General features: G+C 40.3%; 1 protein-coding gene across 12 annotated transcripts in view; it reads left to right on the top strand.

Moving 5' to 3' along the window:
- Positions 1 to 12,132, top strand: part of Dock10 (dedicator of cytokinesis 10) — a 249,389-nt gene that overhangs the window by 97,985 nt on the left and 139,272 nt on the right. For 11 of the 12 annotated variants that reach the window (XM_021165780.1, XM_029474701.1, XM_029474693.1 and 8 more), the window contains exon 2: positions 4,417 to 4,536. In XM_021165780.1, the coding sequence (XP_021021439.1) occupies positions 4,417 to 4,536 (120 nt within the window). The remainder of the gene's footprint in view (positions 1 to 4,416; positions 4,537 to 12,132) is intronic. The other variant, XM_029474672.1, reaches the window with a different exon arrangement.

Raw genomic sequence — 12,132 nt, 5'->3', positions numbered from 1 at the left:
AAAAAAACCCAGTTAAGAAATGAACAATCTACTTATCTCAGGCCAATCGAATAGTCCTGACAGACTGGACAGTTGCCATGTCAGCTTCACGACTCTGGGCTTAGACATGGTGTTAGCTTACCATTAGAAGTCATGGGTAAGTCCAGAGGAAGGAAACTTTTGTTTTAGTGACAAGAGTCCATCCTAATGCTGTGCAGTTGATGTGAAAGGGAGCTGTGGATTTGGGGAACCCAGTCAAACAAATCTCTTAATAGTGCATGAGAAGAATAGGGCCTGTTACCACTGTGGTGCAACATCCCCCTGCTGCATAATAACAGGTGCTGGTGGTGGGTTCTTTTCCCAGGAGCAGTGACTTTAGAATGGTTAATGAAATTCATTACTCATTTGCAAGAAAGGGTAAGAGTAAAAAGCACCATAAAAACTCAATTCAATTCAGGGTAATCTTGGCACACACCTTATCCCACTTGGTATACGCCAAAAGAAACAGGCCCATTAAATTCAGGAGGGACAGCTCGATCCTTGTTAAAGCCATAAATTGGCTCTGCTCACTTCCCAGTTCCATTCCCTGCCTCTACCCAGGGCCAAGAGTGAGAAAAGAACTGATCCCTCTATCCTTGAGTGTGTCTTTCTCTTTATACAAGACATTGAACAGACAGGTCACTTGCTTTAGGGACAACTGCTGCCTGTCTACCCTTGGGCTCTCACCACAACAGACACAGAACATCTCTCCATGCAGGTTCTGCTAAATCTCAGCTTCTAAGTGTTTGAGAATCTATTAGTGCCCTTTTGGGTTGTTTGGTTGTAACTGAGTCTTCTGTATCCCAGACTGGCTTTCAACTCAGCAACATAGCTTAGGATTACCTTGAACCCCTGTTCCTTCTCCTTTTATCGCCCAAGTGCTAGGATTATAGGTTTGTATCACCACACCCAGTCTATGCAGTGGTGAGGATGGAATGCATGGACTCACACATGTTCAGCAAGGACTCCACCAATCAAGCTCTATCTCTTACCATCTTAGTGCAATTTACTTGCTAAAATCATATTTAAAAAAAACTACAAATAGTGGAGTATCTTGAGTGATACACATTAAGAAAAATCCCTGGAAAGACAAAAGTTTACTAATGTATCCCTCAGTCAAAGATTACTGAGCACATATTCTAGATTTGAGATTCCCCGTGTAAATAACCTCAATGCAATATCTAATTTCTATGCAAATAATCTCAAAGCAATAAGAAAGGACTGAGGGATATCATTCATGAGTTCCCTGCTATGCCAGATACATAAAACTGTCTTTAAAAATGTTTGTAGTCTATACTATGCTTTATTGATCTATCAAGAATAGTTTGTGGTTTGACTTGTAAATTGTTATATCAGTAACTTTAGACTCTGGAACTGTGATGTGCCAACAATAGTAAGTTAAGTTAGATCAATTTTAGCTAGAGTTTGTATTTCAGTGAAAAGTCTTCTCAGAAATATCCTTTTGCCTCCAATTTCTTCTTTATGCATGCTTGGGAGAAGTGTAGCTGTATGTGCAGGTATGTATGAACATGTATGCATGAGAAAGACAAAGGACAATGTCAGATGTGATCTTCATGGATACCAAGCATCTCCTTTGAGACAATGTTTTTTACTGGGCTCAGCAATTAGGCTAGCCATGGTCACTGATTGCCAAGGATCCTGCTATCCTTGCCACGTTGAAGCAGAGATTGCAAGTCAGCAATCAATATTATACCCAGCACTTTAACATAGCTTCAGGGGTCAAACTCAGAGCCTACTGTTGCAAGGTAGGCACTTTATTTAGTAAAACAACCCCTTAGCCCTCTTTTCTGTATTAATGTGCAAGTTCAGGACTAATGAGGCATAACATTTTTTTAAATGGATCAAGACTATAGAAACCCACTCCTGACATGCTGTTTCTCTTTACACTGCTGAGTTGCAATGCACGCACACTCCTGCACTCCTGTTCACACTGGACTTAAAAGAGAAAAAGAAAAATGTGTTAGTAACCATTTCACAGGCCATTGCAGTGAGTACTGACCAGCGCTGCATACTTAGACGTGGAAACTAGTGGAGGAAAAGGATGTAAATGATCCACAAGCCTATGGCAGGGATGAGCATTTTCTGATTGGTTTCAATGTACATTTTTGTTTTGATTTTTACATACATATTAATGTAAGGTCAAAGGGAGAGACAGACAGAAAGACAGATGAATGGAAAGATGGATGGACAGATAGATGGACAGCAAAAACAGATGTAGGGAAGGAGAGCATGGACAGATAGATAGACAGCAGACAGATGTGAGGAAGGAGAGAGAGAGAAAGAGAGAGAGAGAGAGAGAGAGAGAGCAGATTAAATGTTTTATTTTGAAAGTCCAAAAAGATAGTTTAGGACCATGGATAATAGAGAAAAACTGAGACCTGGGGCTGCCCTGGAGTGAAATGCAACTGCTTAAAGACAGTCAAGGCCCATGTAAGACAGCACTTGGGAGATTGCTTAGTGGGAAAAGTCCTTGCAGCTCAAGCCTGAGGACCTGAGTTGATTCCTTGCAGCCACACAGTGTGTTTTTAACCTCAGCACAGAGGAGACAGAGACAGAGGGTCCTGGGAGCTCACTGGCCATCCAACCCAGGCAAGAAAGGTGGCCTCTAGGTTCACTGAGCAGTTCTATCTCAGAAATTAATGTTGGTGGTGATGTAGGGCAATACTGACATATACCTCCAGCATCCACTTCAAGTGCACAGCTGTATTTATCCTCTCACACGCACACATGCACACACACACATGCACATACTGTACACACAACCTCAATTTGTGATCCTTGAAAATTAACTTTTGCCTGGAAAATAAGAAACTTTAACTGAAAATAAGTGTAAATGAAAAAGTCTGTGTGTGTCTGTGTGTGTCTGTGTGTCTGTCTGTGTGTGTTTGTATCAAAATGCAGCAGCTCTAGGAGAAGATTCCTAGCTGCCATAGAGCCTCTGTAAATTCTACCCCAATATGTGAAGTGTTTTAAATCACTGTCACAAAACACTGTGTTGAGCAACTCAACTCCTTCAAATGTCCCATGGAGCACTCTCTATTTTAACTTGCTATGTATAGCCAGTTCACTTGATAGAGCTTCCTAGAAAGAACATTGACCTCACCAGTTTCCTTAAGCACTTAAGGTGTTGGCTTGTTTGTTTGTTTGTTTTTCTTTTACTCCAGAAAAATGGATGGATATCTTTCCTATTGGTCCATAATGTTCATATTTTGATGTTCCTAGAATTTAGAAAATCATCCAAAAATATTGGCTTCTATTTTAAGAAGCCCATTATCAATTTTTAGAACATGGGTGAAAATTTGGGAGAGTCTGCTTTATAGAGGTGGGACCACTAGTGGAAGGTGAGGAGCTTGATAGGACAGTTGCTACTGGCATTGCTGTTTACAGGATCACATTCCTATACAGGTTTCATGGTGACCCCTCCCCCTAACCCTAATCCTACCCCCCAAAAAAATCCCCTAAGTATGGACCAGTCTTTTCTCATTTACATGAATGCTTCACAAAAGGGTTAGGGCGATCCTTTCATTATGTCTTTGGTTTTCTGTTTTGTAATACTTTTTTCAGAGGAAGAGCTCCGTTTTTCTCACTTTGTGATCTAGTTTGGTGTGGAGCCAACACATCAGCTCTGTAATGACACATGGCTTCTCCCTCTAACACTTAGGTGATTGTTTGTTTGTTTCACTAGTGGGGTGTGCTTCTCGACAGATGTGCAACTTCTCTTGGGTCCAGGATTTCAGTACCATTTGATTATCTGCATATTTTCTTCAGGCTCACCCATTTTCACCACAGTGTCTCTCTCATAGTCCAACTGTTCTATCCTAGTAGAGACCGACCCAGCTTCTCCCTGTAGAGGCAAAGAAGCTCAGAGCCATGCAATTAATCCTGACACAAGATCTGTGCTTCACTGACAACAAAGGAGGTCTGCAAGAATTTGATTCCTAGCATGTTGCCAATGTTTGCAAACTGACCTAGGTAGGACTCACAAAGCATCAGACTCAGCACAAGCAGTGTGGATCATTGTCATAACATTATACCGCGTAAGCAGCCCTTCCTAGTGTGGAGAAGATCAAGTCTACATGAACATCTCTTCCATCTTCCATCGTACAAGCAGCCTGAATTACTCAGGGAGATTCTGGGTATTTTAGGGTCTCCTCACTTTATTTCAAATCTGGAAATAATCACTGTGTGGTTCTGGGGCTTTGTTCCAAATCCCTGGAGTCTGTATGGGACATCATTGGAAGGACTATGTGATGTCCTGTGATACCAATGCTTCAGTGATGGCTAAAAATTGAAACTGAAGCAGTCACAGAGAAGAAGCAAGATGATACGCACAATGCTTAACTCTGTTTTGTTCTGTTTTGTTTTTGTTTCCCACAGCAGGAAAAGCCCAGACTTTTGGATCCTTTGGATTATGAAACTGTCATTGAAGAACTTGAAAAGACCTATCGGGATGATCCTCTTCAGGACCTTCTGTTCTTCCCCAGTGATGACTTCTCAGTAAGTAGCCTCATGTCCTTTTTCCTTGCTATGGCTACCCTGACTCACATCACTGCAGCAGAATGATGTTTCCAGTAATAGAAGAACCCAAGGGCTTCCCCAACTTGAAGGAGCGAATGTGACTCAACAGTGGACACAAAGGACAATAACACACAGGACTTCTGAGTCCACTTATTGCTCAGATTTCTGTCAATGTCCAAGGCTCTTACCACAGCCTTCTTTTGACTTATATGGTGCTTCTTCCCTGGGACTATTTCTAACTAAAAGATTCTAAGGAACAGAAATCAGCCAGGAGAAAGCATCCAAAGAATTGATACAAAAGAGGTGGTTATTTTAAACTGCCACGAATCTTGATGATGATGCTTGGGCTCAAATCAAGAAGAACATATTTGTGCGATGATTTATAATATAAGATATGTTTCCTTTAGGACAGGGCACTTGAGATACTCCTAACATTACTAGAGAGAATGAATGAATGAATGAATGAATGAATGAATGAATGAAAAGCAGGAAGATAGCCTATTTAGTCAAGAGCTTGCCTGGCAAGCATGAGAACGTGAATCCATTTCCCCAGAACCTACAAAGATATCTGGTACATGACACATACTCAGTGCTGGGGAGATAGAAACAGGGAGATTCTAGGAGCTGGATGCCCAACCTAGCCTCATCAGCCTGCTTCAGGTCAGTGAGATAGACCTAGAAATAAGGAAAGAAAATTAATATTGAAGATAAGGATGATAAAGGTGTGGATGATGAACACTAGTATGCACCAAGTGTTCAATTACATCATTTATAAATGCCTCTGCAAACAAGTTGCCCTGGGCAACCTTTACTTGTCTGTTCCTAAGACAAAGTTAGTCTCAGACTTCAACATTGCAAATGAGAAGACAGCTGGAGGGTAACCCAGTACTACAAGCTGTGCCCGTGGGTTTCTCTATCAGGGACTAGGGGCCTAGTTTCTACAATTTCAGCATCCTCTCTCTCTCTCCTCTGGGGACAGATCCAGCTTCTGGCTTCAAGGTTTTTTTTGTTGTTGTTGTTTGTTTCTGTTGTTTTGTTTTGGATTGGTTTTGGTTGAGTTTTTTGTTTTGTTTTGTTGTCCTTTATGGACTTAGGAAAAAGAAGTTACAGGAAAACTGATAGCTACTGATATAGCTAAGTTGGTAGAGGGCTTGCCTGAAATACTTGAGGGCCTATGTCTGATGGAAGGCAGAAAGGAACAGAGGAGATGGGAGTAGGACTTTTCTGGTCCAAGTATGAATAACACTGGAAGGAGGCAGATGAAGGCCTGAGAAAAATAATTCTTCCAGTCTGTTTTTTCAATGTTTAAAATGGCTTCCACTTACTGTTGGCACATTCCTAAGAGAGGTTTATCTCTGTAGATCTCATTTCTGTGGTTGGACTGGAGCTTGAACTGCAACACGAAGTTGAACTACCTTCTTCCTCTTCTTCTTTTTTAAAGTCCACATCCTTATTTTGATTCTTTAGTTTGGAGATAAACTGACCCAAAAGCCTTTCTGTCAGTTAACACACCAAAATTCACGAATCTCAGAGCATCCTTTTTTTCCAGCTCTATCATCCAGAATTATGTCAAGGAACACTTTGAGAGTCCCTCCACCCAGAATGAAGGTGAGGGCACACAGGTGGACTGTATGTGGCTCCAAATTTGAACTCCACTCTTGTCATCTATTCACCCTCAGTTAAACATTGTTTCTGACATTTTTTTCTTTCTTTGCCATCCTTGGCAGTATAAACAGAGCCTTTACTAGTATATTGTTCTATTTTCCCACTCCAATCAGTCCACAGGAATGTTTTGTTATGTGCCTGTTTAAACCCCGTGTGTGGTTCCTTATTGCCTTCCTAATGATGGTGTAAGGCCAACACGGTGGATCAATGAGGAAAGGGGCTTCCAGCCAATCTAAGGCTGATTCCCAGAATATATGGAGTGGAAAGAGAGAACATGTTCCCACAGGGAGTCTTCTGATCTCCTACCCCAACCTACTTCATCCCTACAACCACTTTCAAGCCCACCAGAGTCAGATACCAGCTCTATTCTCACCCTGCTATTCTATCACACACCCCTAACTATAGTATTTGCATACTCAATAAGTATGGTATGTAAAATACTGAATATTTTTCCATAAGATTTTGTTCTAAGAGACATCAACGGTTGAACAGAAATGTCTTGGTTCTAAGGATACTGAGCATCTTACTGATATGTGAGGAAAAGATGATAAAACTGATCAACAAATTAATTAAGAAAATAAAGATTACTTTTTCAGGTAAAATTAGGGCAATGTGATGGAAACTGAGTCCCAGGAGGACCTGAATTAGACTGGGTAATTGGGCAGCCACTCTGACTGGTGACATTTGAGCTGAGCTCAGATTGCTCCGAGAGAACTAGACACACTCAAAACCAAGGAAGGACTATGCTATGCTCTTGGAAGAGCAGGGAGAGGTTATGATGGCTCTCAGGTCAGATGGGTAAGACGGCATAAAGAATGATCTGAGGCAAAGTTGCCCAGGGATGAGGTGAAGCTTTCGTATCTTTTTCTAACCACAAGCAGCGAGTCACTGGCCCGTTCCTAGAACAAATGACCAGTGTTCACTATCAACAACACATGGACCTTCTTTGTGGACAATATGTAATGCATTTTAGGAAAAGCCACAGGCCAGCTGGGAGAAAAGCACCCAATTAACACACTCACGAGATATACAATGGCCCCTAATCTTAATATCACTAAGTGACATTTCCTAACAACTGAATTTTCATTTGTACTAAGTAATTGATAATGGCCATTATTGAACACCATATCAGCATAAAATTGCCAGGGATGTTAGTAATCATCTGAAAAGGTTTTCTTATTCATTCTTGATACATTCTTCTTTTTCTTGTCTTACTCATTTTGGCTTAGAAATCTAGATCCCGTACAAAGCATGATTCTATTTTTTGCATGCCCCATGAGCTAAGCATTGTTGATTTAAATACTTAAAGGAAAAAAATCTAGTTGGTAACAAATGAAAACAATATGACATGCATGTCCTGGTATCCATGAGCCAAGTTTTTCTTCAGCACTTGTACTGGTTCATCTGATCATTGCCAGTGCTTTTATGCTGCAAAGACAGGGTTCTAAGCAGTTGCAGAAGTTTGAATTGGATATACAGCACTGTTCTAGTCTAATTTCTATTGCCATCATAAAATATCCTGACAAAAAACATTCTAGTGGAGGAAAGGGCTTACAATTCAAGGATTTTCCATTACCATGAGGACATCATGGCAGGAACTTAAAGCAATGGTATCTACAGTCAGGAGCTGAGAATAGATGCATTGGTCCTCACCTGCTGCTGGTGTTTACACTCAACTAGTCTTCTTCACTCTAGTACAGTTTAGGGTCCAGGTCATGAAATGACATTGCCTGCAATGGACTCAATCTTCATATATTGATTAATAGCACTCAAGATAGGCCCCCATAGATATCCCAAAGTACCACTTTGACCTAGATCATTCCCCATTAAGAATCTTCCCAAATGACTCTAGGTTGTGTCACATTGACAATTATACCTAACCATCACAGGCTCTAAAAAACTTAGCTTCTTATTCTGCACACACAGTGCAGATGTGCATGCACCCACCCACACATATGTGCAAAATACAAATAAATCACCCTGATAAAATATAACTGTATTTGTTAAGAACAGTTCTTTTATGCTTTATATGGAGTAAATATACATCTCTAAATATAAATCCCTGACATCATCTACCCCATTCACAGACTCTCTTTTGGGAGTGTTGCTCACCACCAAAACAACATACAATGCTCCTGGAAAGAGTGTCTTTTCCTTGACTCAATTGGAGCCTTGAGATTCTCCGTGGTGTGTCTGGACAGTTTTCACCCATCTGAGCAGAAGTGGCAATACAATGGCCAGTCTAATCTTAAAGGGTGGATTAAGGAGGATCTTATAACTCCCACCTGTCCTTCCAAACATCAGTCATCAGGATGCTCGTTCTTCATATGAGAAGACCCAGCTAACTTCTGTTTCTATGGTTCCAAGCACCCACACTTCCTGCTGACATGATTCATCACTTGCTTTGTTTAATCAATATTTATTCAGCACCCACTGGGTGCTGAATATAGAACAATACTTTCTAGAGCAGTGAGACTAACAAGAGAAGCAGGAGTCTTAAGCTTTACCAACTCATGCCCTAATATGGATAACAAGCAATGCTGATAATATCGCTTGTGGTTGAATACCAAGAAATAGCAACTGTGTCTGGCGTTTGATACCTCCAAAAGAAAACATTTGTCTCTCCCTACAGTGGTCTTACTACAAACATGAACTTTTTGCCTCTTCACTCTGATGGCGTATGATCCTGCCATCATTTTTTGCCTAGCTCCCCAGAATGGCCTTCTGGCAGATCTTTTTGCTTTCTTTATGGACACACTTTGATTCATTCAAATTCAGCACTCATGGAAGCCTCCAGAGTCATAAACCATATGTCCTCAGGCCTCTATAAAGAACCTTCCTCCATGAATCCCCACCCTTCACTTTCCACCCCGTACCCCTGTGTCCTTATGCTCTCCAAGCTCCTGTCTTCCAGCCTTGTCACTGGATCTCCACACCGAGCACAGGACTTTCATTCTGTTCTCACATTTAGCAAACACTTTGCCTCTGTGGGACCTGAGATTTTATCCAGCTGTCCCCCCCGCCCCCCGGGATTCATCTGTGACTTAGTTGTAAATGTGACCTCTGTCAAGAATTCTTTCTTCCTGCATCAGATTTACTCTATCACAACACAATGCTGCTTCCTTCACTTTAGAGCACTAGTTACTACTTGAAAACACCTCTACTTTTGTTTTTTTTGCTTCCTTGCCTTCTCCTTCTTGGTTCTGGAATACAAACCAGGCTTCCACACACATACAGCAGGCACTTGACCACTGAACTGCACCATCACCTTTCAATTTTCTTTGTATCACCTCCCTAGCACTCCCTTCTCACCAAATTACAGCTCCACAGGCTAAGCATATCTTCCTCCCTTATCATTGTAAGATGCACAGCAACTGAGGTATCAACAGAGCATGTGCAGCAATAAATTTAGACCCTGAGCCTAGAAAAAGGACTCAGTGATTAAGGTGCTTGCCTCATAAACATGAAGACCTGAGTTCAGACCCCAGCAAGCCAAGTAAGTTTCAGAAGGACATGGTGGTCTACTGGGAATTCCAGCCTTAGATGAATAAGATAAGACTAGCTACATTGCTGAATTTGGGGTTTGGATATGACACCACTCTTCAATGAATACTGTAGAAGGCCAGTGGAGAACAATTCCTTATATCAGCCTTTGACCTTCATGTGCATATACATATATGAAAAACATGCAAACATACATGCACGTACCACACATACACACAAAAAAAAATAGAAAAAGGAAAAAATAAGTAATAAAATAAATTTCATGAATCTTCTTCCAGAAGTCATTAGGTTGTTATGTTAGGAAATAACTTTGATTCTTTGAAAACCTTTTGAATTAAAGGCCATTCCGGAAGTCAACGTCTTGAGTTAAAAAGGAATAGGGTAATTGCCTCAGTTTGACGATGAGAAAATGAAGGTTAATCGGAAATTCTCCTCTTTGACACAAATCAGCATATTGCCTTAAAAGAAAGACACTGAAAAACCTGATCCTCTCCTCTCTAGAGACCTCTCTGTCTAGGATAGTGCCAGGTACACGGCTGACATCAGCAAGGCTAGTTCTGCCTTCAGACACATTAATGTACTAATTTGAGTGATTTCTGTTACTAGGGAAGAGAGAAATAAGCTCATCTCCATAGATCCAATATCCAACACACTGTATCACTCATAGGCATTCAAGAGTCTGTCAAATTGTGAGCTAAAGCACTTTTCTTCATCTTGGCACATTGGGTAGAAATTTTACTCACCTGCCATGTGGCTTCAGGGACCAGAAAACATAAACCTCTACACAACTTCCATAATAATCTTGTACTATAAAAAACAGTGCACATGCATGTATTAAATATCCATGTATTCAAAGACATGTACAGCTTCATCAATGACTTGGCTATTGTTGATTTTATCTTTACATTTTGAAGTTGATAGTATACTAGAAACAGACAAAAAATAGAGTTGATCATCAACTCATCAACATGTGACTCAGTAAAGTAGTTACAGGCTGTAGTGGGGGAAGGCAAAGCTGAAGAAGACTTTCAAGGACACAATGAATAATGTTTGATGACTCATGGTAGAAAAGAAGGGGACAGAGCCATAGGTGACTTTCTTGCTGGGCTGAAGGTGCAGAAAGCCCAGGATAGAATCATTTGAACAATGGAGTTCAGATGTCTAGAAATGAGGAACAGTACAGACTGCATTTTTCCCAGTGCTGCCTATTTAGACACTACTCTATTGAAGTTCAACTTTGAGAACTACCTTTAGTGAGCTCTGCATATATAACAAGTATGCAAATATGAACAGGAGACAATGCTTACACTTAAATAGCTGGACTTTCAACCACAAAAAGGGCCATATTCAAAGTCATAGTTCTCTGCAGTCATTCAATGGGTCAAGTAGCCTGTCAAAGAAGACACAACATCTCCTCAGAGTCCATCTTCTTAGGAAGAGTTCAGATTAGTGTTCTAGGACACTCAAGTTCATCTTGCAGTTGTCATTGGTGACTGCCAAAACTGAATGACAGATTGTACCATGTATCAAGGACTCACAGTTTTTCATAGTATATTTTTAGCAATTGAAAACTGGTATTTGGGGACTTCCAGACTTTACCACATGGGCCCTTCTAGGAGAGGAAGTTCAAAGACCTTGCTATGGTTAATGTTACAAAGCAGAAAGGTCATAAGTTTTCTTTTAATCTGAAACTCAATATTTTATAGGAACCAAGAGTCTTTTTAATCTGTGGCTTTTGAATATGGAATGCAAACTTTAAATGGCTCATAATGTCTGTGTAAGGGCATTGCAATTGTGATTTAAAAGCTAAGTAATAGCCTGTATTCAATTAGATTCTTTCTGCGTTATAACATCCCTCTCATTCTAATGGAAAGGTCCTTGACCAGTGATGTAAGCAACTGAAGACAAAATTCAACCATAAGCACCTTGACTTGCACTCTTTGTTTCCTTCCAAACAATGTGCTATGGGCCAGATGATTCCAAAAGAAGTGCAGTCTCCAAGCAGGAGTAAATATTAACTCCTCAAATCTCACTGTGAATGATGCCATCAGAAAGTCAATGTAGTGTTATTTAACAGCAAACAATAAAAGTGTGTTATTCCCAGGAAAATGCATGGAACTGGACACTGTTATAAGTCCCACAAAGACAACTATTGTATGATTTCTTTCATAGTAAATCCAGAGAGGAAAAATGTGAAATAAAAGGGAATGATAGGGTATTTAGAAGGGAAAAAAATGGGAGAATAAGAAATGGAGATGGAGAGGGTAAATATGATCAAAGTATATTGTATACATAAATGGTGTTGTTATAATGAAACCTCTTTGAATAATTAATACATTTTAAAAAAAGAATAACAAATGAAAATAACAAAATTAGGGTAGTGATGCAATTGTAGCTCTTTGTTTT

Source organism: Mus caroli, chromosome 1 (assembly GCF_900094665.2).
Source record: "Mus caroli chromosome 1, CAROLI_EIJ_v1.1, whole genome shotgun sequence".
NCBI lineage: Eukaryota > Metazoa > Chordata > Mammalia > Rodentia > Muridae > Mus > Mus caroli.
Note: the sequence above shows the minus strand (reverse complement) of the source record. Positions and strands in the feature narration are given on the sequence as shown.